Here is a 25,355-nt window from a genome sequence, read left to right on the forward strand (position 1 = left end):
CAACATCAGCTGAAATTCAGATTGTGTGGAAGAGTGGGAAATACTTCACTTGAGTGATAGGCAGTCTAGTGAGTGTGTAAGAGCAAGAATTTCTCTATATAAGATTTACTGTGATGTATTTGGTGTTCTTGTAAGTGTTTTGTGTAGTTGGATGAATGTTTAATGAGATGGGGTAGAAATTCTGCATTGCCATCCCTTGGAAATAACTTTTCCTACATAGTATTCATTTCACTTTATTTAAAGAATGAGGAGCTGGCTTCTGAAATTGAAGAGTTAAATGCTTCATTGGCTAAGGCAAGAGAGGCAACTCACAAGGCACATGTGCAAAAATTCAAGGTAAGAACAAGCAATTTGTTGTGATTTCCCCCATTCCTGCTCCTCCCTTCTCTCTGATTCCACACAGCAGGCAGTGCTTGCTATCTTTGAAAGCAGAGGAATGGAAATCAGTTTAAAATGTTGTTTTAAATTTTTTAATGTTTATTACTTTGAAAAAAAAATCCTAAATAAAATTATTTGAACAATAGTATGTTCAAATAACTTACCTTGTTTCTCCTTCTTGTTTTTTGGGTTTTTTAAAAATCTAAACCAACTGAGAATCTTTAAGGGAGAAACATGTAATATCAGAAAAGTTAAAAATAAAGTCACAAATATCTGGGGAGCTGAGGTTATCTTGAGGGTTTTTTTTTTTTCCCCAAAAGTATGGTGCCAGCACAGGCTTCCTATTAGAGTTGAACTGGGTGTGAGACACCTGCTTGGATTTATTTATACAATAAACTTGAAACCACTCTTTATAAAATACTGGAACGTTATTTGTGAAAATGTGATTTTAGTAATGCTTTTTGTGTGTGTGCGAAGGAGAAAAGGCACTTGATGATTTTTTTAAAAAGTTCTGAGTTTAAGAAGTGTGCACTGATCCCTGCTGCCCACAGAGCCCGCAGTGCAGAGTGAGTCCCGCTCCTCAGCACTCTGCCCCTTAGCTCCAGCCCTGAGCTGAAGGCAGCTCTCTGTGAGTAAAAGGTGCTGCAGAGCCCTCTGCTCCTGTCACCTCTGCTCTGCTCCAGGGCCACTTGCAGCTGTGTGGTGGAACACAAAGTAGATCTGTGCCAAGGGGAAGGGTGCAGTCACCATCCCAAAAATGTGCAGCTGTGGCACTTGAGGATGTGGGTTGGTGGTGAGCACGGTGCTGGTGCTGGGCTGGCAGCTGGACTCCATCCTAAAGGTCTTTTCCACCCTTAATTCTGTGATTCCATGAAAGAATCAGTAACTTCATGCCGTAGTCCAGGTTGAAACTGGACTCTACTCCAGAAATAGTTTGATGTAATTAAAGCTCTGTGAATCAATAATACTGCTGTGACCTTGTCTGCACTGTGGGCTCCTTTGCATGTCAACCTTTGTCTCATTCTTTGTCACCTCAGACTTCCTCAGCCTGCGCTGGATGTCATGCAGAGTTTTGTTACATCAGTAGAGGAAGTTTTTAGTGTTACACTTTCCTTGTTTTGTCATTTCACTGTTTCTTTGCACCCCAATTTTGATACAGTGGGAAGAGGAGTAGAGTTTTGGGATGTAATGGTGGTAAAAACTCCCAGGCACCACAAACCCCCTTCTGGAGGCTGAGTGCTGTTGTGTGTTTCAGGGTGCTGCAGATTACCAGGCTCTGCTGATGGAGAAGGAGACCCTGCTGGCAGAGCTGCGCTCAGAGAACCTCACCAAGGACGCTGAGAACCGCAGGCTGCAGAGAATCATTAAAGTCACTGGGCAGGAGCTGAGTGATCTGAATTTGGAAAGAGAGAAAATGGAGAAGGAGCTGGATGAAGCACAACTGCAGAAGAGCAGAAGTGACAAAACCATTAATGTTATTATCACGTTTTTGCTTTATTTCCTAAAGTCTAGAAATCATTTAGTGCTTTAGCAGGTCCTTTTCTAACAAAATTAGGTTTTTAATTTAAATAAGTTCTGGGAAGGAAGTGCCTGACACTGCCTAATGCTGTGTGTGAAGATTGAGGAAAATTTTGGCACATAATCTGCACAGAATAATGTTTTAAATATAATTTTGATAGTTAAGTCCTAGAAAAAAACCCATTAACCTTTAGAAGTGGTAAATGGTTACTGTTGATCCAGTTTTTCAGATGGGAGAATCTGAACATCAGGATGATGTATGTTTATGTTTCTGCCCTATTTTTCTTGTTGCATGTCTATAGATTATCTTAAATTTCACTACTTAAACTGTCTTCTGATTGTGACCTGGAGCCAAACCTCAGCCTGCTCTCTGCTCTCCTAGCAGGGTCACTGTAAAGGCTGTATATTAAATAACTTCTGCTTGTAAAAGACCCAAAGCACAGGATTAATTCATCACAGTTTAACATAAAAATGAGGTGCTGTTCATTAATTCTGCTGCTTCATATTCTCTTGAGGGTTTTTACCTTGCTGTGGGCATTCAGATGAGCTCTCCTGCTCTCAGCACTCACAGCTGATGCAACCAAGTGAATGACCAAGTTTCTCCTTTTCTTCATTTGGAAAAAGGATGCACCTTCTGCTGAGGCTTTGACACAAACTACTTCTCACCTGAGTGCTTTGTCATGTGGGTTTTGTTAAAGTCTTCTCACCATTGCTTCCAGGAGGGCAGCATTTGCATTAATGAGCAGAGTCCTGCTTTCATCCAGAGTCTGATCCTCCTCAGTTAGGGATTAGTCTCCTGCTATATTGAATTACATAAAAGATTTAATGAGCCTGTCTTTATTCACTAGATGTTTTGGTTCCATTATTAAATAAGGACCTTAATAAAGCAGGGAGACGTGGAAATTGCTGCTCCTGCACTATTCCTTAAAACCAGCAGAGGGGTCTCTTTACCTGCAAATAAATGAAGTTCCTCTCCCCCTCCTACTCCCAATTTAACGCATTTTTGTTTGATTGTCAACTGTGGTTTGGCTGCCATCACGAAATCTCTATCTTTGGTGTGCTTTGAGATTTCTTTGGGGCGTTGAGGTTAAGGAGAGCGAGAACAGATCGCTGCTGTCAGTAAAACAGCCACAAAGAACATTTATTGATTTGAAGTATTTTATATTTAACTGTCTTCTCTATTCAGATTTTTTTTTCATCTTTCAGGGCAGCTAGAATATAACTGTACAGAAAAGACAGGAAAAATAGGACTGAGGAGGGAGTTGCTAGGGGATTTGAAGTTAGCTGGATTACAGAAGCCCTGTTTGACTCCATTATGTCCAAGTTTTTCATGTAAATGATGAGCTCCTTGGGGAAAAGCATTCCTGCCAAAAGATGAGCAGTCTTATAAAAATTATATCCCTAACCTATTTCCTACTCCTTGCAGAACAGCTGCTTCAATTTCAGAGCTGCAAGTACATTGGATAGAGCCACATTGCCTGTGAAGTGTTGCCCATTAAGTAGTAGATATGTGGGAGTTAAACAATATGCTGTGAGATTTTGCTCTTTGACAAATAGGAGGCTGCTTCGGTGATTTGCTGCAAACTTTTTATGAGACAGCCTTAAAAACTCGGTTCTATTTATGCTCCAAGATGCCTATTCATCAGTGTTTCTATTTTGTTGGAATAAAGTTAGCAAAAAAGTGTATAAACTGTAGAAAATGCCCTCAGTCTCTGTAATGAACTGCTGCCCTGGCTCTTCACTCATTCACAGGGAAATTTGCAGTGACTTTCCATGTACTGTAATTGGGGTAATGCTAAGTTTTTGCATCTATTCATTAAAAAAACTCCAAACACCCCAACAAATAACCCCCCTAAAATGTATTTCATGTCCTGCTGTAAACCCAGTTTGTCAGGACATGAATTGGGCATTACTGTTCTGGAAGGGAAGAAGGTAAAACTACATCAAATAAGATTGTTACGTGTGAGCTGATCATCCAGATCACAGACTTGGTCCAATTTTAGGAGTTTTCTGGATTTAGGGGTTTATATATTCTTTAAACATGTTCCTGCCTTAGGATGGGCAACTTTAAAAGATATCTGAAAGAGGTTTTAAAGCTCTTTCAGTTCTGTGCTTTCCAAAAGCTGTTGTTAAGCATCACAATCAAGATGCTGTTAAACATCACTTAAAGCTCTTTGGAGCAAGAAACTTTGGACTTTTATTTTTACACACTATTGGTGAGGAATAAACATCTCATCCTTGATGCTGTTCATAGCTGTGATTGTGCTGTGCCTGTAACAGGGATGGAATGCTTCTTCCTTGAGAAGTTTGTTCAAATTTACGTGACTAAACACTTCACATATCCATTCTCTCTCCAGGCCTAAATGTAGACAGTTCAAGTGTATTTACTAGATATTCATATTTGATCAGTTGGTTGGGGAAATGCATAATAACTCATTAGGCAGAATTTATTATTTAGTCTTCCTAGCTGTAGTTTAGCCTGAGAAGAAGGTTTTGGAGCTTCACAACTTAATTATTCACCAAACTGGTTTTCATCTGACAAGGAGGGGGAGGCATCTGCTCCAGTCTTTTATATTAGAGTGTTTCACATTCATTTTTCTTAGTTCAGCTATCATTAATCATAGGAGAGTCTCTTGGGGAAAAGGCTGGCAGAGAGAATTGCAAAGTTTGTGCTCTGAGAGCTGTAGGTACTATATTACCCTTGCTAGTCAATGTATAGAAACCAATAGATTTTCTCCCAGACAATTTGAGTGGTCAATGAGTTCAAGCAACCTGCTACAGTGATGGATAGTTTGGTGTGTTACACAATTCCAGCTCATGCAAAGAAGGTAATTTTCAGTCTCACCTTTAGCTTGCCTTGGGAAGGATTTAGGGAGTTCTGGGGGCAGAAATAGGAGAGGCAAACTTACGTGCAAATTGGAAATTTCACACAGGCTGTTCTACTTTTTCCACAATTACATCCCTTGTCAGTCCAGCTCTTCCCATAAACCTGGCCATTGCAGAGCTCTGCTGTTTTAAGGCAGAATTCTGGTTTCTGCACCTGGCATGTGCTGTGCACCAGGAGCACTCAGATAACAGGTGGAGTACAGTTGTTGCAGCAGCATCTTTCTAACTCTGCATGTCTGTCATCTTCAAGCTGCTTCTGGTTTTCACTAAGAGTCACAGTGTTGGTCACTTGAAGTTGCAGGCCAGTTGAAAAGTCCCCTGAAGTTTAATTACAGGTAATGTGTCAGTTCAAGCCACTCAGCAACATGATAGTATAAAAATAACATTTAAAAAAGCCAAGGAGTGACCTTTGCAGCCCAGGGAATGTGATAACACTGCTGTTGATCCTTTGCTTCCAATTCCAGTGCTGTGTGGGAATAGGTTTAATGTGACCCACTTGAAGAGTTCTACAACTTGGAGCCAAAAGCCTTTGCAATTATCAGAGCTTCCCACTGCAGTTTGTATTTATAGGCAGCAGTTAGGGAAAAACAGGAACATATTGGAGAGTTTGGGTATCTAGACAAAACTTGGACCTGATTCTGCTGTTCTTCAGTTTTCTTAGTCAAGCAAGTGGTTCTTTTGCTCCTGAAAAAAAGCAGTTTGTAGAACTGAGGGTCAGGGTGTAATCATTCTTTGAATAACGTTTGAGGGGGTTTTGGGAGCTGTTAGGTGTTTCTTAGCTGAATCCTGGAGATGAAGCTAAAATGAAGAAAGTAAACCAAAAGGCTTTGTAAATGACATTTTGCATTTAATGTGCAAAATAAACAGAAATAAAACACTGAAGTAATAAAGTGATGTTAAGGATTTGATGTGAACCTGCATGAAGCAAGGTAATTAAGTCAAGAAAAGGACATAAAACAGTTTGTAAAGAGACTACAATTAAAATGTCACTAGTGCTATTTCTTTGGACTTCGAATAAGAAACAACTATTAAATTTTAAATCCCTGTGGAGGTAAAAATAAAGTTTATAAGTGACTACCATATGTGCAAACTGTTTAAAGGGCTCATGCTACTTCACAAATGGGCCCTTTTGGGGAATAAATAGCAAACATTTATTTGAAGATGTAGGTTGTGTTACCTGGTTCTTTGGGTCTGAACAGAAGTTCAGATAGTATAAAGTCTTCTGTAAGTTTTAATTGTTTAATTTTAGGTAACAGCTCCTGTGTTACAAGTTTCTACCTCACTTTCTTCCACACAGTATGTGCAGTAGAGGAAAAGTTTATAAAATGAGGTTGGTGCCTCTGCAAGCTTTGCCTCCTTCAGCTGACAGTGTTGAAACTCCCCAGCCAACCAGCAAAAATGTTGTGACACAAAACATTGGTGGTGGGAGAGAAGGTATAAGGACAAAGAAGCCATGTTGGAAATTTTTCTACTGCCCTGTCTCCTAAAAGTTTTCCACTCTAACTGTGAGCTGGCTATAAATTCCATGCTAATAATCTCACATATTCACATAGATGCAGTGATTGTCTTGGTGCCCAGCAGAATGTCAGGAATAGGAATTGTTTGATGTTACTTCTTGGGACCCAAGGCTTTGTCAGGTGGCCAGACTTTGAAACCCCATGGAGAGCTGAGGATGTTCAGCTGGAGTGGGACAGATCTGTGGGGCTGCAGAGGAGAGCTGGGATTGTGGTTGGTGCAGCCCAGGAGCTGCTGCTCCTCCATTGCAGCATTCCATGTTGGTCCTAACAGATCTCAGAGTCCTTGGGACTTGCTGCTGTGTAGAAGCTGTTGAAAGAGATTGTTCCTGTTTAGGAGCAGAATGTCCACATTTCTCTGCTGGGAAGCTAAGATGTGGAGGTAATACAGCTAATCTTGGAGCTGCAGGAAGTAATTAACAGAGCCAGAGTCAAGATCAAGTTCTGTTCATCCCTTCTGATCATGAGCTTGACCTGGTTGATCATTTGAAGTTTGTGTTCTTGTCAAAAGGAAAAAGTTTTAACATTTCTGGCCTTTTGTCTGATGCCAAAGTAACCAGTGTGCAACAATTTTCATGGTGTGATGAGAAAAAAGGCAAATGACAAACTGAATCACCTGTAAGCAATTTTCTCCTATTTCTAGCCAGAGAGTAAATTGACTCAAAAGTGAATGTTCATTCTGACAACATCTATGTGCATAATATTCCCAACAGCCTTGGAGACCAGCCATTTTGTATGAAAAGCATTTAAACAACAACCTAGATTTATAGAAGAAAATACTGACATCTTATCTGAAAGTTGTTCTTTCTTTAATCGTATTCATTGATGCCAAGAGAAAGTGGCTTCAGTACGTTCTTCAGTGACAGTGTGGGTTGTTAGTCTTAAACTTTCTTTAAAGTTGATTTGCTGCATATTCAGTTTCTTTTTTTTTTTTTTTGTAGGACCTTAGAAATCAACTAGAGAAATTACATGGTGAAATGACTGAGAAAGAAAAAGCAGTTGAACACCATTACAATATTCTTTTGAGTGAAAGCAATCAGAAGCTGCAGAGCCAAGAACTTGTTATAAGGCAGCTGACAGACAGTGTCAATCACAAGGATCTGCTGCTTGAGGTACGTACACTTACTCTGAAATGAAAAATGGAAAGTTATCATTTGATTTTGTGTGGGGAATTATTACAAAATCACGTTTGTAGTTGGAGTTATTGTTGATTTTGAAGATAATCCTTCACTTCTCATAATACTGTATTTGCAGAACAGACCTGTAATTACAGAGTGTGTGACATTCACCAGGATTTCTTGTTAGGGTTTTGTGAAGCGTGTGGACAGAGGGGGAAGAAAGCTTTACTAATACTTATGTAGGATTGTCACTGTTATAAAAGCTCTGAAGTGCTCATGATTTTCAGTTTATTGTGCACAAAGTGGAAATTGATAAATAGATACTGAAATATTTTACCTTCTTTTCTGGGAGCCTGTATTGGAAGGTTCCTGCCTGAATGGTAACAGGCCCCTGCTCAGTTTTCACAGACTAAAAATTAGTGATGGTATTCAGCAATGCAGAGAGGAGTTGAGGTTGCTCTGTACCTGGAGACAGAGGTGCATGCCTTGACTTCATTTTTTAATACTGAAAAGGTTGCATATCTATGTGGCTTTTGGTTTTGCTTCTGGTGTCTTAAATTGAGCTCTTTTTACAAGGTGTGTAAATAACATGTTCCAGGTCATCTTTGGATATTCTTCTGAATTTTGTTAGGTTTTGTATTTTGCAGTTTCAAATTAGAGTAAATTTTGTAAAACTGCCTGTTTTCTTTTGTTAGAGACTTGATGGAACAGTTAAAGAAAAGGATGCAGAGCTGCAGGAGCTCCAGAATAAATGCAAGAACCTTTTAAGAGCTAATGAAGAACTTGAACTGAAAAATGAGGGTTTAGTAGAGGAGAAATGTGCTGCACAGACTCAACAGTCAATTATCAAGATAGTCAGAGAGCTGGAGGTGAGTTTTGCATAACTGATCATTTGCAAGTACCTGAACTTCAAATTGAAGAGAATTTTGACTTTGGCTTCAAAGCTGTGGACTGATACATGTTGTAATTCACCATGCTTTGTGCTCTGATGAATTTATATGGCATCACTAAATTCCCTACTTTCAGATGTTTTGCCTGCCATAAAGAGGTGGGGTTTTTTTGGTGGTTAGGGCAGACATAATTCACTGAGTGGGAGGATATCTGCATTTCTGGAGAGAGGTGCAGAGAGGAGTTTGTGTACTTTGGATAGATAAGGGGAAAAATTGCACAGAGCTGGTGCCTACAGGAGATAAATGGAATGTGAGGATAAATAGAGGTAGGAGTGAAAACATGTCCAGGGCAAAAAGAAAACTGCTTTAAAGCAAAGAAGAACTTGTACAGAAATATGTATATTAAAAAAGGATGAGCTATATATGCCCATTACTTTATTCGATGCCATGAATTGAAAAGATTTGTACCTGTAGTGAGAGGTCAAAATTCAAAATTTTAGTTTTAGAAGTACTTCCTTCTCTCTTTACCTTCTGTTCTAGCAAAAGAAGTCAGGTACTGTTAAATTTTTGAATCACTGCCTGACTCCATCAGTGCATCATGGTGTACAGATCATTGAACAAATGAGCTGCTTTTGAAGGTACATTTCCTGTCTCTTTTTGTGTTGTTTGCAGCCTGGTGTGTCAAGGTTTCTAAAAGCATCAGGCAAGGTTAAAATAATTAGACTGGTACACAGTAATGGTGGAGAAAGCTTTTTCATTTCTTTGATAATATGTCAGTCATTAACAAGACTTTCTCAAGGAAGTTCAAAATAAAGGGAGCCAGTGGCAGAGGAAACATAAGTGCAGTGTTTGGGTCACATTCTGAGCAGTCTGGTGGTGACATGATGAATGTGATGGGCACTATAATTAACCATGGGAGAGACAAGAACGTGTGGAGTCCTGGTTGTGTGACCAGCTCAGAGGAAAGGAGCTGCAGCCCTGTTTGCCTGGGCAGCAGTGAAGGTTTGTCCCAGTACACGTGAATGTGCAGACACAGAAAATGGTCTGGGAAAGGCTGGGGGGAAATTCCACTTCTGCACAACAAACTGCAGTGCATGCACCTAACTTCTGTCACAAAGGGACCTAGGATGGAAAATCACAAGGAATTAATGGGAATCAAACAGTGAGTTGCCTGTGTACCCCTCCCTCTGTTCAGGTGGGTAACCAGGGCAGGAGCAGTGCAGGAAATCACCCAGACCCACCTTCTAATCACAGCCCATTCTCTGCTCCGTGCACTCAGTGACTGAACAATAGCTAATCACAGCCCATTGTCCTCTCAGCTCAACCTCTGTGTCACCTGTCTCCTGTAAGGACCCACTTGGGCATATTAATCACCAGTTTTTGGACACAGATTAGCCAGAGCTCTGCTCTCATTGGCTGCCTGGCACTCTTGGATGGCTTTGCTGTGCTGCACTGACTCTCAACAAACCCACAGCTGGATCTTCCCCACCAGAGGGGACAGAAACTAGGCTCTTCAGCCTTGCTGAGCTTTTAAAGTTGAAGAAATTGATTGGAGAGATGCAGAACTTTTCTTTCTTTCAGCATATCTTTGTGCTTTATTTTAATGTAATGATAAATTTTAAAGCAACCAACACCCAGAGCTCTGCTGGGTGCCTTGGCCAGGCCAGGAAAGATAAATTACAGATTCTAATTTTGGAGTTTGGATTTTTGAGCCACTGTCATGGTCTAGAGAGAGTGAGTGAGGGCATTGATAATTAGGCGAGTTTGACAACTTCTGAATCAGGGATCTCTGAAGTCTCAGAGTTAAATGTGTTTCACAGACAAGGAATTTAGAAATTGGAAGAAATGACCAAATTCTAGTGATGGATGAATGGATGGATCAGTGAGGAGGTATAGCTAATATCCTTCCCTCAGTCATTTATCCTTTAACCTTCAGAGATTTTGAAATGATCCTGAGGGTTGTTGGAAGCACAGGAACATTCAGCGAGGCAACTGGATATTCTTGTGACTTGCCAATAAAGTTATTTATTGTGGGGATATAAACCTTTTACTTTCATTGCTTACAATCTAAGGAACCTTTAGTGAAAATAAGTTATGTTTTCCACCACTGCTGCTTAGGAATAGTATTTCAGACTTAAATATAGGCTTTAACATATTAGATTGCCTCCTTTCACGGGAATATAAATCCTTCACTGCAATATGGTCCTGGATGTCTTGCAGCTATCTCCTCTAACACATTTTCCCTCACACCATGTGTCAAGAGGTTTAATGTTTCATTAACTCCCACAGCATTACAGTCTATTTAAGTTACAGAGCTGCCTTATGTTTTGTGTACCGTCGGGGAGTTGATTGAAATAATTCACTCCTACGCGTTATTTAGAAATGACAGTAATAATGTACAAAAAAAAGGGATGTTCATGCTGCATCTCCTCATCCTTAATATTCATGAAAGATTCTGAAAAAATCAGGAACAGCTCCTCGTGATTTTGCTAACCTTTGCCTAGGTAGTTGAATTTAGAATTTAATAATTTGTGTATAGCCGGTGACATTTGGAATTAAGAAACAGCTCATGTCTCCTGTTAGGCAGAAAGAGTTGGGAGGATTTCATGAGGTTACTGAGATTTTGGTACAAATGGAGAACCCAACATGTGAATCCTAAAAGGAACAGGGAAGTGGAACAGGGTTTGTGTGTGGCACTGCTTTGTTCATGCAGCAGCCATTCCTTCCCTCATTTGTGCTCACTAACTCTGCACAATGACAGTGCTCTGCCAGGGCTTCAGAAAGAGCTTTAATTAGGATAGAATTCTGTAGTGTCTTCAGTAATAATTGCAAGGTTTGGATCAGACATATGGAGGAGTTCACTAGAACTTTTAACAGAATGTGAAACAACTAAATTAAGTAAAAAGATTAATTTTTTCCTGTTGCTTTCTACGTCATTGGTCACTGTTTGTGATCAAACTTTTCCTACTTAAATTACAACCCATGTATTTCTTGCTTAATGTCTCTTCTTGAAAGGCTGAGATTCCAGCACATTGATAAGACTCCTTAATTTAGGCTGCAAGATGTACTCTTAAACTTTTTTTTTTCATGAGATTATTTTATTACTGGCCTCTGGATCACCCACCTCCATCTGTTTTTGTGTTCTCCGTGCTCAGTCAGCAGCTTTGCTGGGAGCTCTTCCTCTGCTCATCTAGATAATAAATTAGATGTGAAGCTCAGGATTTTTCACTTTGATACAGAATAGTATTTAATGTCTAAATTGCACTAGAACCTGGAAATGTCTCTTAGATGCAGCCTTTAGGTATTGTTAAATTTTTGAATCACTGCCTGACTCCATCAGTGCATCATGGTGGACAGATCACTGAACAAATGAGCTGCTTTTGAAGGTACATTTCTTGTCTCTTTTTATGTTGTTTGCAGCCTGGTGTGTCAAGGTTTCTAAAAGCATCAGGCAAAGTTAAAATAATTAGACTGGTACACAGTAATGGTGGAGAAAGCTTTTTCATTTCTTTAATAATGAGACTTTCTCAAGGAAGATGATGGCAGCTGAACATGGAACACCTGTCCAAAGGCAAGGTCACTTCTTCAAAGACTCTGGAGCATCAGTGGTAGGAGCTGCAGCAGGACCTGCCAGGCAGGTTACCTTAACTGGAGTCACCTGAGCACAGCTTGATTACATTTGCAAAATATTATTTAACATACTTGCTGGCATATTGTGAAGTAAGAGTGTAAATAATTAAAAGTAAACACCGGTTGTCCTTGCTTTTGTGCTGTTTACTTTGCAGAACACTGAATTGTTCAAATTAGCAGTCTTTGCATCTTTAGTGTGAACTAACGAGATTCTTTTGTAGCTGAATTTTTTTTTGGTTGCAATTTCCTCCTTAGGAATTGCAGTTGGAATAATAACAGCTGCTTAAAACTCCTGGGTGTAGGTTTCTTCCTTGTTAATGATCTGTTCACTAATGATTTAGTATCTCTTAAGAGTTCCCTTAGCTGAAATTCTCCCTTAGCCGTGGCACCTTTCTTGTTCCTCCTTTCAGTTTTCAGTCAAAATAGAAAATAGGGAGAGCCAAAAATTCTTTAACAGGGGCAGAATTTGTGGCCGATAATAATGCATCTAAATTTGCTATAATATCCCAGTTATTTTCTCCTTGGAAATGACTGATATGTTAGATACTTTTACATAGTAAGTGCAAGAAAATAGACCATGAAGTAGCTGCATTTTTTACTTCCTGCTGAATAAGTGACTGTCTGGTTGTTTTGGAGTGAAAAAGTCTGGGGAAATTAGTGGATCCTTACTGAGATGTACCATAAGAGTTTATGTTTAGTCTTATAATAATAACATTATCCTTTCTGTGAGCAAGACTGCAGATAAACCATTTTCTTTTCTTCATCCGAGTGAAGCAGCAGCTTGTAGTGTGCAGAAAACTGACTTATGGAGTGTCTGATATGTTCATCCTTTTATTTGGGGCTCAATATAATCCTTCTTGTTCAGAGTTGGAACAGAATTTGTTGGATCTCCTCACCCCAAAAAAGCCAGTTTTATCCAGAACACAAAGAGGACTTGTTCTCAAATGTGTGCTTGGAGCTTTGGCTTGTTTGCTCCCCTTCCCCTCCTCTGGGGTAGCTGCCTGCCAGGTTGTTCCTGTTGAGGGAAGTTTGGGAGTGAGGATGCTTTTGTTGGGGATGGGGGAAGCTTCTGGGGCTGTGAGAGAAATGCTGGAGCACTGTTGAGGTGTGTGATTCACTCATGGTGGGTACACAGTGAAACAGTCTTTGCCTCCCTCAATAACAGCTGGATTTAAGGACAGTGAATGGTTCTCAGATCCATGTTGGTGCTCCTGTTCAGAAAACTGGGATTTCAGCTGCTTCCACAAGTGCTTCAGGACACAAGCACACACATGGGCACAGACATGAAAATCACGTTGTAAACACAGGATGTTCTTCTTTTCATTTAGGAAAATAAAGAAGCTGAATATGAGAGGCTGATCCTTGCTTTGAGGAAAGAACAGAATATTTACTCTACTCTAGTGAAGACCTTCAAGGAGTCAGATAGGTAAGTGCTTCTGCTTTGGGGGATAATCTGAACTCAAAGGGCAGAAGTCAGAAGCTGTAAAAAAATGTGCAGCTTTACTGGAGATTAGTTTGTTCTGGCCAGTTGTTTATAAGCTCTCTGTAGTAGTCTCTAAAGAGAAATATTTATGTAAGTGAGTTTCTATTATCTAAATTACTTAAAATGTTTCTGAAAATGTTTCTTTTTAGATTGGAATCTCAAATGAGCCCTGTTTCCATTTAGGTACCAAAGTAAGCAGCTGGATTTTCCATACTTAGGTCTTTTGTTTTGGCATCTGTTGTAAAACCAAATTGCAGTGAACTTTTGGACACTGGACAATTTGCCATTTTTTACTCCTAAAATACAGATAATGCTTATCTTAAAAGTGACACTGTGAGAATTTTGATGAGAATATAAATATGCAAGATTTGGGAGAAGGTTAAACAAAACAGAGTAATTGAAGTTTGCATTGTACACTTTCAGTGCAAAGCATTGAAAAGGGTGGCAAGAGCAAGTGTTTTTAACCTTTTAAAATCAAAGAACCCAACAATTCAGAAAGAAATCTGCAGCCTACTCTGTATCCTGTTATTGCTTGCCAGTTGAAGAGGAGATGTTATGATAAAGAAAATTCTTAGTCTGTAGACAAATGAAATTTAAATGTTTTATAAATAATTTACTGCTATAATTGCAAATTTCTTAATGAAGTATTTAAAACATTTGAGAGCCAGCTTCTGAAAGCAGTGGCTTATACCTGCCAGCTTTGGGGGAATGTTTATTTATATTTTGCAGTTGTTTTATAGACCACTATAGTTTGGAAACCATAAAGAGAAGTAGCACTAGACTGGATGAGATCTGTGTGTGAGTTAAGCACTTAGCAGCAAGGCCAGCTTGTGCTTGGCCACAGCTCAGGACCTGCTTTAGATACTAGAAAAAATAATGAAAAATAATGCTAGCAGTCAGCTGATGGAGATTGTTTCTGATTTCATATGAAGACTGAGATCTGGCAGTGGCTCCTGCTCTGTGGGCAAGCAGAGGCTCCACATTCTGTACAGCAATGACAGCAAAGTGCCTGTGAAACTGGCTGTTCCTAGAGTGCCTTTCAAATAGGCAAACCCAGAACTGCAGGTGTAATCACTGGGCTTTTGCAATGAGCTTCTGTAGGATCAGGATCACTAGTCCTGATCCCTGATATGGGATTTTGAGTGCTGTGTCCAGTTCTTGGCCCCTCAGGTTGGGAAGGATGTTGAGATGAGTGTGTCCAGAGGAGGCAACGAGGCTGGAGAGGGGCTGGGAACACAAACCCTGTGAGGAACCCCTGAGGGAGCTGGGGGTGCTCAGCCTGGAGAAAAGGAGACTCAGGGCTGCCCCCATCACTCTGCACAGCTCCTGAAAGGTGCCTGTGCTCACCTGGGGCTGGGCTCTGTCTCCAGCAGCACCGACACAACCAGAGCACACAGCCTCAAACTGTGCCAAGGGAAATTCAGGTTGGATAATAGGAAAAAGTTTTTCACAGAAAGGGTGATAAAGCCCAGGGAGGTGGTGGAGTCACCATCCCTGGGTGCGTTTAACAAAACCTGGATGTGGCACTGGGGCCATGGTCTAGTTGAGGTGTCAGGGAACAGGTTGGACTTGATGATCTTGAATGTCTCTTCCATCTCTGTGAATTCTGTGATTTTGGACCGCATGGAGCAGTCAGTGCCTGTTGTGCCACAACAGCAGAGGATGCACAGTGAGCTAGGGCTTGGAGCTGCTTTTATTCCTGCATCTCCCAGTTCTAGGGGCTGGAATGTGCTGGAAACTTCATCAAGGCTTGAATAATCCCAAACTTCTGGAGAATGGATAAACAAGCCCTGCAGATACACAGATGAGGAAGCTGGGTTTAATTGCCATCAGCAGTGACATGGATTTTGGGCAAACATCTGTTTTCTTGCTGACATCTTCTTTTAGGCAATATTTATTTTAAGCAACCTGGATGGTTATTTTTCAAAATGAGTTACTGGATGTCAGGACCAAGACATTCCTTCTCTCTCCAAGAGGGGAATCAGGGCTTGTTCTTATAAAACCTTTAACTCATGAAAATGAGAAAATGTGCTTACCTCGCTTCTAGTCATGTGTTGGTTTGGTTTTACTCTTAATCTTTTTTTGCTGAGCATTTAAGAGAGCTCTCACTTCAAAGAAGCTCTTGTATGAGGATGAATTGTTTAAAGCAGTAGTTTCTTGTGCAGGAACCCCTGACAACAGCACACTTGTCAGGAGACAGACTGAGAGGCTTTTCATATATGTAGCCTTTTAATTAATGTGCATCTGCAATACTCTGTTATTCTCGTGCAAGTATGATGTGCTCTGTGTTCCTGTACAGTCTCCCATCAGGTGGATTGAAATTTTTTTAAAGATCCCTGAATTCTCTGGCATTTAGTGCAGTGGCTTGGAAATTCTGCAGCAGCTTAATTTATCTTAAAAACACTAAGTGGAGTAAATGCAAAAATAAATAATACAAAGAGTTCAGTAACAGCCTCTTATTTATTTTTTATTAAATCAAATTTATTTCATTTTATTGCAATTTCAGGTTGGTTTATTTTCAGCACTTCAGTCTTTTTACAGATTGATCAGAACTGCCTTGTTGGTGTAGTTGAAGGGTGTGGGAAGATGTAGCAAGGGGCAGCTGATTCTGGGACCTGAGGGGCAACTGATGCTGAAGAGCTTCAGTAGCAAGGTTGCTTAAAAAATTAATTCACCTCGACAAATTATAAATTCTAAGTTTGGACATTTATGCCCCGTTGTGGTAACTCAGATAATTGAGACCATTTAGAACTCAAGAGGTCTTTTTACAGGCTGTGAATAAATAAAGAAATAAAACAGTTAGTTGTGTCTGAGTCCTATTTTCAATGGAACAGGATCTTTTGATATTTTTCCTAAGTGCAGGATTAGATTATCTGGTGGAGCTCTGTGGCAAGGGAACAAAGTTTCCATGGTCACCACATAATGGAATACACAAAGCCATCAGCATTATGTGATAATGATACTTTTCTGGCACAGTTTTCAGAAGATAGTAATTTAGATTTTCCTTAAAAAGAGCTGCTCAGAAAGAGGCTGGTAGAAGAGCTCTGTCATGGGGAAGCTGATTTAGGCAGCAGAGCCCAAAAGAGCAGGAAAATGCTGTGTATGTAAACATTTAATCTCTTCTTTCTATGTAGGGATTTGTTGGTGCTTATGCATCAGAATGATGGAAGTGTGGGATGAAACCCAGCCATGGGGAATGGGAAATGGCTGCAAGCCCGAGTGGAGAAAAAAAACAGTGCACACCAAAATGTTTTGAATTGAATCTCAAAGATTTATTTGTCCCTTTTTTCCCCCAGTATAAATAGCTTGCAGGTGGAGCTGAACAACATTTTCATGTTGAGAAAACAACTGGAAGAAGATGTTTTAGGTAACAGGAATCTCCAGAAGATTTTACAAGATCAGATTAAGGACATGAAAAATCACAAAGGTTTGTATCCATGCCCAGCCCAACCCTCCTCTAGCACAAAAGAAAAGTGGTTTTATTACAGTCAGTTTGCTGGCATGGAGAAAAAATATTTGAGAGTAAAAAAGGTGTGAGAATATTTCTTTTTGAAAGGTGCAAAAAGATTTCTTTTTGACTTTTTATACAGTTGATTTGGTGGATTTGTAACAGAATGCCTTGGAGCAATCAGGGCACATACAGAGGGAGAGTTTCTCTCTTTCCAGGCAGCAAATGTTAGAAATTCCATGGCAGTTCTACTGCAGGGATCATTTCACGCTGCCTGCAGCTTTGTACCCACAGAATTTACTGCTTTCCACAAAAGTCAGAGATTCCTGCCCTGGGATCACTTGGTGGCCATGGGATCACTGTCTGACCATGGGATGTAATCACTTCCCAAAGAGCTTGTGGCTCAGGCACTGGTAACCTCCTCCTAACAGAAGTATTTGCAGAGAAAGAAAAAAATACCTAGAAGTTTTGTTACTTAGTAATTCAGAAAAAGTAGAGCTTTTAAATATAGCTTAGCTTCTGGCTTTTTTGCTGTATGTCTTGTAAGGTGTTTTTAGTATATTCTTAGATATAGGAAAGAATATAAGTGGGTATCATTAAATAGTTTACTGCATATGTACAAGATGTTTCTGTTTTATCCCATAGGGGATATATAAATAACAGTAAAGCCTGTTCACTTCCCCTTTCAACTTAGATTTTCAATTTTAGCATCACTTGACAGCTCTGATAAGTGACAAAAGGTAAACTTCAGCTGTTTCAGAGTTTCCAACCTCAAAAGCCCAGAGATAATCAACAGCCAGGGTGGGCCAAAGGGTCTTGTGGATACTCCAGGGTTCTCAGGAGCTCTTGTGCTGAGGGTGAGGCTGGTGGGAATAAAGGCTGGAAAATTATTAATGATTTTTGACTTTTGGGTCCTTGCAGCAGCCACGGGATCAGTGTCAGAACTGGGAGTAGGATTTGCATGTCTCTTCTTTGTCCTAATTTAGTTATGCTTTCTCCCTGTCTAATGAGATTTATTTCTAGAATTGACTGTCATTTATATTGTAAATAAACAGGTGTTTATTGAAACATAAATAATTCCTGCAGTTATAGAGGCAGTGAATAAGTAACTATTTTCAATCCAATTACTGCATTCTTTTGACCCAAAAGCAAAATAAGTTCATTAACTTTGTCTAACCTGGCATTTTTCCTTGAGACCTTGATTCATGCTCATAAAACTGTAGTTAAAATAGAATAACTATTCATGCCTAACTTATCCTTCCTAAAAATTATTTCTAATTGTAATGCTAAATATGTAAATTATAATTCAGAATTACATTCCCACTCTTGCTGATAACCACAGAAAATACAGCCACAGAAAATGCATCAAGTCTGTGTGACAAAAGCACAAAGAAATATGAGGACAAATTTTTTTCAATTAAACAGAAAGCTTATTTTGGGAATGAAACATTCTAAGTGGCCTCCCACAGACTTACTGGAAGGTTCTTATTGGAAATGTCCTGTGCATTCTGTGCTGTGTTTTCCTGCAAATGGAATTTCTGAAATAACATCTGTCCTTGGCTATTTTGGCAGATGAAACTCTATCTTTCTGTGGAGATCAAACATCTTATATGAGTATCTGTTTAGGAGAACAAGACCATTTAAGCCTTCAGATAGACCATCTGTCTCTGGAAGAACTTAAAAAAAAGGTATTGATCTTTTTCATTATTTACTGTTCCTAATGGCTTAATTCTGCTTTGTTTCTAGTTTCTATGTCTCTCATAGAAACGTTTATTTAGGTGCAGTTGGGTGGATCTGAAAGGATTTGAAGCTCCCATCTCTGTGGTTTGTGACCCACCTTTTATGAACTATTTAGACTTTGTTACACCCATGGGCTTCAGAACCAGCTGAGAGCTGAGTGATTTCCAGCCAGGGTTTTGTGGTCTTGGACACCTGGACCCAAGGTTTTGACTCAGTACAAGTTTCAGACTTCATCTACATCGACTCCAAAGAAAGGTTTTGCCTTGAGCATCCCACAGTGTGTGTTTCATGTACTTCTATTAATCATGGAGGTGGTGGTGTCTATACTCTATATTCTGTATAGCACACTCCACCCCAGGATTTGCAAATTTTTTGGTAAATAGGGCGTGTTACAAAATAACCCTGAGGTGAGTTCTCTATTCTGTGTAAGGAGAACTGAAATTTAGAGGTGAAATATGCAGACCAAACAATGAATCAGTATTGGAGTGCAGAAACTTCTTCTCTTTCTCCTGATCCTGCACAGTGACATCTGATCCATGCACCAGTTCATGACAAGGAATAATTTTGAATATGGTTGGTTGGGAGTGAGCATAAGTGAAGTTTTTCTGTTTCTCAGGGACAGCTGAATTGTAGGCAGGTGCTCATGCTCTGGAGGTGGGTAGTCTGAAGGAAGGAAGTTTGTCTTGGAACAGGTGTCCCTAAAAAACCCCAGATTGTGTCCCAGTGCCATTCTGGGGTTTCACCACTTTTTCTCTGAGCATGTTCCTTCAGAAGGCTCAAGGACACTCATTTGGAAAAGATATTTATAAGTAATTTCTTACTGGAAAAAGGGTGTGACTGAAAGCTGACCTGGTTTTCCAGGTATATTAATTGGTCTGATAAAAAGATTCCACTTTTTTCTTCAAACTTCTTGATACACTTCATGGCTTTGTGGCCATGAGAGTTTTGAACCCAACTGCTCAGTCAGATTCTGTGTCTGTGAAACTGCTCAGAATGAGAGTGGCTTTTAAAGGGGTTGGAAAGAGAAGAACATCTTGTTCCTGAATGCTGCTTCTTTCCAGTAATGCTGTTTTTTCTTGCATTAAATGTTTCTTTTCAGATCAGCTGTTTGTGTGAGTGCCCTCAGGTTTGTTCTTGCTACTGAGTTGTGAAACTTGTTACCTAAACTTAATAAGAATGACACAGACTGTGAACTACAGTGTTCCAAATGAAGGTCCCTTGAACTCTAATTCACAAATACAGCAGCAGGTTTCCATACCTAGGGAGATGAACACAGGAGCAGATACAAAACCCAGTGCAGTTTACATTTAGCTGGAGATTTATCTGCCATCATTTGTTTTCCTCTTGTTTGGATGTTACCACTTCTGCTTGTTCTTCCTTTGGTTGTTTAGGTTGCTGACCTGCTCCTGATGGTCAAAGAGCTGCAGTCAATTAATCAAGAGCTTAAGGCCAGACAGTCTGGATGTTGTACAAAGGATTCTCAAGGAAAGGAAGCACTGGAAATACTAAACCACAGAGAGGTAGGTTTTCTGTTTTAGAGTCTGACTCTCACATCCAGTCTGCCTTGTGGAGTCATTTACATCAGTGCAGGAGTGTAAAGCCCTTGGGGCTGAGGTTGCTAATTCCTTATAATAACTTTTTAAATTAATGATGTAAGCAACTTTAACATGTTAGCACGACAGAGAAGCAGCTCAATGCAAGTGTTCAGTGATGTGTCAAGTTGATTTTAAGGAAACAACATACTCATTTAAATATTAATTGGGTCTGTGATCTATTTGTTTTGTCAATTGAAAGGGAGGGAAATAGTTAATTTTACAAAGAAAGCAATATCTTAAAAAACATTTTAGTTATTCCTGTTTGCTATTGCATAGTCATTCTCAGGCTGTGTCTAATTATTTAAGAGTTTCCTTCAGATCTCTGATGGATCTTCAAAATAGGAGGGTTCAGTGTAGCCAAAACCCAGGGAACAGAACTTCAGCTCACCTAAACATGTGGCTATTTCTTCATATGGAACAGAGAAGTGCCTGAAGAAGGGGTCAGCACTGTAGTGGGTTGCTGAGAGGTGCCAGGAAATAATCCCTGCTGGGTGTTTCATTCATTTCCCCAAAGCTGGGACTGTTCTCAGCTGTGTGGAAGGAGAGACCTTGGCAAAATCCTTGCACTGGGAGCATTTTGGGTGCTGGGTCCCCACGTGTGTGTGAATGGTGAAGGTTGTTCAGGAGGTTCTGGGTGACCCTTCCAGCTTGGAAAGTATTACTTGAAATGTGGTAATTCAAACGCTGGTGGTGTTTGTCTTTATGTTCCTTTGTGGCTTTTGCTTTCGGTTCCATCCTTGTGCAAAATGTATTGAAGAGGAAGGAAAAAATACAAAAGGAATGATGATGGTGCTTTGTGTCTTGAATTTCTGAATTAAACTCAAAAGAACAAGATTAGAAATAGTTTGAATCGGTTACATGCAGGACTGGCTGATTCAAGAACTGGGAGTGTGGAATTAATGTTTTTTCTGCAGAACTCAGGAAAAAAGCTCCTGTCTTTTCCTGGATGTGCTGCAGGTGTACTGGGACAGTCACAAAATATTTTTTGCTTCAGTTTTAAGACACAGTCATGCTGTCTTTAATTGAAGTATATTTAAAATTAGAAACAGACCTTTAGGTGTGCCATGGTTTTATTGAAATGGTGAATTTATACGTCACTGAGAGGTTTGGGAGAAGAGCTGGTGGGTGATCCCTTTCCAGGTGCCTGCACTCTCCATAATTAACATTTTTAGCAATTTGTCTATCATCCTGCAGAGGGCTCTGCATCCCCGTGGATGCCACAGTGAATTCCAAAGGAATTCCTGTCCTGTGCCAGGATTATCGTGACAGGATGCCGTGTGCTCCTGCTCCCCTCGACATGATGGGTACATACAGGGCTGCTCACTGAAGAAACTGCAGAATCAAATGGAAAATGACACAGAGTGAGGCTTGTAAAATATAAACAAACCTCAACGTTCTGGGAAAGGAAATAGGAAAGTTAAATATGGTTTTTAATCAGTGCCAGAATGATTGTAGTACTATTGAGCTCAAAAATGAAAGGATCTTTAGTTAGAAGTTTTTAGTTCAAAAGCTGTCTTTTTATCAGCAATAAATGACAACCTGGATATTGGGTTATGGGTGTCACAACAGTGTGTTCTGCATATTAACAGCCACTCTCAAAACCCCCCTTTTTTTTGTGTGTGTTTTTTTGAGCTAGAATTTATTGGCAGGTAGTGCTGGGGTGACAGTGACATCTGTGTTATAAGAGGAATTTGGATATGGGATCTTTCTCAGGTTCCTAAAATGCTCCCATCCTGTTTTTCCTTCCCAAAGGCAGAGCACAAGTCAGGAATGTGCACTTTGGTGCCTCTGCAGGCTCTGACAGCTCCTTGTCCTCTGCTCCTTGGCTTCCTGCTCATGCTGGGAGGGAGAAGGAGGAGAGGAAAAGTTGTTTTTGTGCTGTCCTCTGAACATCTTCCTTCTCAGAGAGGAGCAGCCTCCGTGATTTCAGCTTTCAGGGCTCTGGGGAGCTTTGCAAACCAAGCACATCAGTGCTTCATTTAGGAGAAACATTCTCCTGGTTTTCAGTCTCCACGGAAATAGTTGAAAACAGGCAGCTTATTTTTGGTAGGCTTATCTTTCTGGCCTTAAGACACTTATTTTCTTTTAATATTTTGTTGCACATGAGGTCATATTCCTTGGAGTACAGGATGTGTCAGCCTCTCAGACACAGGACCATAGTGCAGTGATTTATTGTCATAGTGTATTTACAGCCTGTTGGTCTTATGCAGTAATTTCATTAATGAATCCTCACTTATTAAACCAAATACCAGCCTGGGAAAAGCTGATACTAAATAATGTTGATCCATAAAAGGTAGTTGCATTGCATGGATAAGTTACATGTGCAAATAAGTTTATTTTTTAAACACAAATTTAGGGTTTGCCCTGAACCTACACAAGGAAGATTCAACCTGAAAAAATAATAGTTAACATTATTGGACTTTTGGCATCCCATGATTGCAACAAAAATTTTTTTTTTGCAATGCATGCCCTACATATACCCTAACCCCCTCTGTGTCTTTCACCAGCTTTCAAATTGTCTTTACACTGTGTTGTCCTACAAAACCAAGTCTGAGTGAAAATACCAAGATAACCCAAACATGACTTGAAAGTCAGTTTTCCATACAGAATTCTAACTGTAAAAGGCAAATATATTAATCCTCTGCACCATCCAGTTTGTGCCTTTTAGAATTCATACCTAAAACCATTAGCCTTGCTTGCACTGCAAGGGGCTGGGAGATGAAAGGAGTTTTCTCATTTATTTAGTATATATATGTATATTTTTATATACATATACATATATATGTATATAAAATACACAGATATAAATGTATATTTTATATATATATATGTATGTTTTACATATATTATATATATGTATATATGTCTATTTTTAATCTAGATATATGTATTTATATATGCATACATTCAGTGCATACTCAAAAAATCAAAACCAAACCACACACATCCATTCAGTTCCCAGTGTTCTGGGGAAGCAGAACTCACTCTGTCCCTCACAGGTTGGGCTCCTCTGTGGCAGGGCTGTGTCCTGCCCATAGATTGGGCATAATGAGAGTTTCCAGAGGAGCCACAGAGATGCTCCAAGAGCTGGAGCCAGGCTGGGAGAGCTGGGGGTGCTCACCTGGAGAGGAGAAGCTCCAGGGGGAGCTCAGAGCCCCTTGCAGGGCCTAAAGGGGCTCCAGGAGAGCTGGAGAGGGACTGGGGACAAGGATGGAGGGACAGGACACAGGGAATGGCCTTTAGATGAAGGAGTGCAGGTTTAGGTGGCATATTAGGAAGAAATTCTTCCCTGGGAGGGTGGGCAGGCCCTGGCACAGGGTGCCCAGAGAAGCCTCTGGATCCCTGAAGTGCTCAACAGCATCCAAAGGGGTTCTGCGCCTGCTCTCAGTGATCCTCGTGTCAGGGACTTGGGTGCTGCTCCTAAAAAAGCTGAATCCTCCTCTTCCTCTTTGCTCAGGCAATGAGATGGGTTCTGTGGGAAACAGGGAGTAAAAGATGATTTGGCAGCATTTGCTGCAAATGGGCAAATTTAGGCATAGACACAGCAGATTGTAACCTTCAGTGGCACAGTAAATCTTTCTAGTGTACAGCAAGCCACATGTGCTTAGTTTTAAAAGCATCTATTTCTTGAATGCTGGAGAAGAGCCTAAATTGTGTAGCAAATAAAAATAAATTCTGGAAATTGGAAAATAAAATAGGCAGAATGGGGACACGACTGAGGATGCAGAGCTCCTTTGCCATGAGAGGTTATATGGTTTTTATATGTTCTATAAACTCTGAGGAGGAAGGGTTAAATAAAAATGAAGGAACATATAAGATAAAGTTTCACTTTATTTGATATGAGTAATTCCTGGGGTTTGTATTAATTTTCTTTGATCTTGTTGAAGGAATCTAATTCAGTGTTTGTTACTTTGTATTACAGGCTTTTTTATTTTTCTTTTAAGACATATCACTGACTTATTTATGCGCGTTTCATATCACAGTATTTTTTTTTTGTGCTACATTTTCACGTCATTCCATACTTTGTGTAGTGTCTTGAAACACCAGAGAAGCCTGTGATGCAGCCTGAAGATGGTGACAATGACAAGAAGGTGCAGAACAGTCAGTTTTGTGAGAGGGTCAGTCAGGTAGGAGCATTATGGGACAGTGCTGTCTTCTCTCTGCATACCTTTAAAATGTCTTCATTTTCTTAGAGCATAAAGTATTTTGCGAACAAAACATACTTTTCTTGGTTTCTGATTTTGCTTTCAACTAAATGTTATCTCCTAGAATCTTTTTCCTGTATTTCTGGGCTGGTTTTGCATTCAAGATTGCTTTTGCTTTCATTGTTTTCTGTTTGAGTACTCATGGTCACCCTGAATGGGGGTGACAAGAGTCCCTTGAAACTGTGTTTCTTTACATCCACACAGGTTGATCTCCTGCCTTCATTGCAGTCAGGCCTGGAGTACAAATTGTGTGAGATTCACTTGCTGTGGTTGAGGCAAAAATCCTGTAGATCTTTCTTTAGGGTTGAAATGCTTGATAGCTTGGTAAATGGTAAACTGCATTTTTATACAAACAGGAATCTGCTGGCCTCTCAATCTAATCAATGTAAGATAAGGCATCAGGTAATCATAAAATAATTCAGGTTGCAAAGTGATTTGTAATGTTGAAGAAGGATGATATTTTGCTCTGTGAAATCTGTAATTTCTGTGTTTCTCTGTTTACCAGGTGTGCCTTCAAGTATCTTTGGATTTTCCTTGTGAGGTGGATAAACAGGTAAATGATGTATTGTAAAAACTCTTTTTGGCTCTTGGTGCTGATGGGGATTGTACCCAGATGGGCCCAGATTGAGTTCTCATGTCATTGCTGCAGATTTTGATTGTTTAATTGGGGTTTGAATGGCTGTGGAGATCTCAGGTAGAAATTCCCTTGGACACATCCATGGTGTTTTATACAGAAAGTTGGCAGCTTGTAAATGCTTCCAAGTTTTGTCCTGTCCCAGCCATCAGGGCTTGAATCTGGAGATCCCAGGACAGAATCTGTACTGTAAATACAAATGATTCAAAGCTGAGCTAATAAAATTGTTAGCTGCAGTCTGCAGGCAGCATTCCAGAAGTTTCATACCTCTTGTTAGATAAAGACCTTCAGGGAAATCTTCTTACTCCTTACTAAA

General features: G+C 40.0%; 1 protein-coding gene across 1 annotated transcript in view; it reads left to right on the top strand.

Moving 5' to 3' along the window:
• The window catches only part of CDK5RAP2 (CDK5 regulatory subunit associated protein 2), a 70,727-nt gene that overhangs the window by 11,175 nt on the left and 34,197 nt on the right, over positions 1-25,355 (top strand). Inside the window, 10 exon segments of the mRNA XM_030961343.1 lie at positions 244-336; positions 1,634-1,852; positions 7,238-7,408; positions 8,110-8,283; positions 13,263-13,360; positions 16,714-16,844; positions 18,438-18,553; positions 19,997-20,125; positions 24,232-24,327; positions 24,911-24,958. Coding sequence (XP_030817203.1) covers positions 244-336; positions 1,634-1,852; positions 7,238-7,408; positions 8,110-8,283; positions 13,263-13,360; positions 16,714-16,844; positions 18,438-18,553; positions 19,997-20,125; positions 24,232-24,327; positions 24,911-24,958 — 1,275 coding nt within the window.

Source organism: Camarhynchus parvulus, chromosome 17 (genome assembly GCF_901933205.1).
Source record: "Camarhynchus parvulus chromosome 17, STF_HiC, whole genome shotgun sequence".
In the NCBI taxonomy this organism is placed as follows: domain Eukaryota; kingdom Metazoa; phylum Chordata; class Aves; order Passeriformes; family Thraupidae; genus Camarhynchus; species Camarhynchus parvulus.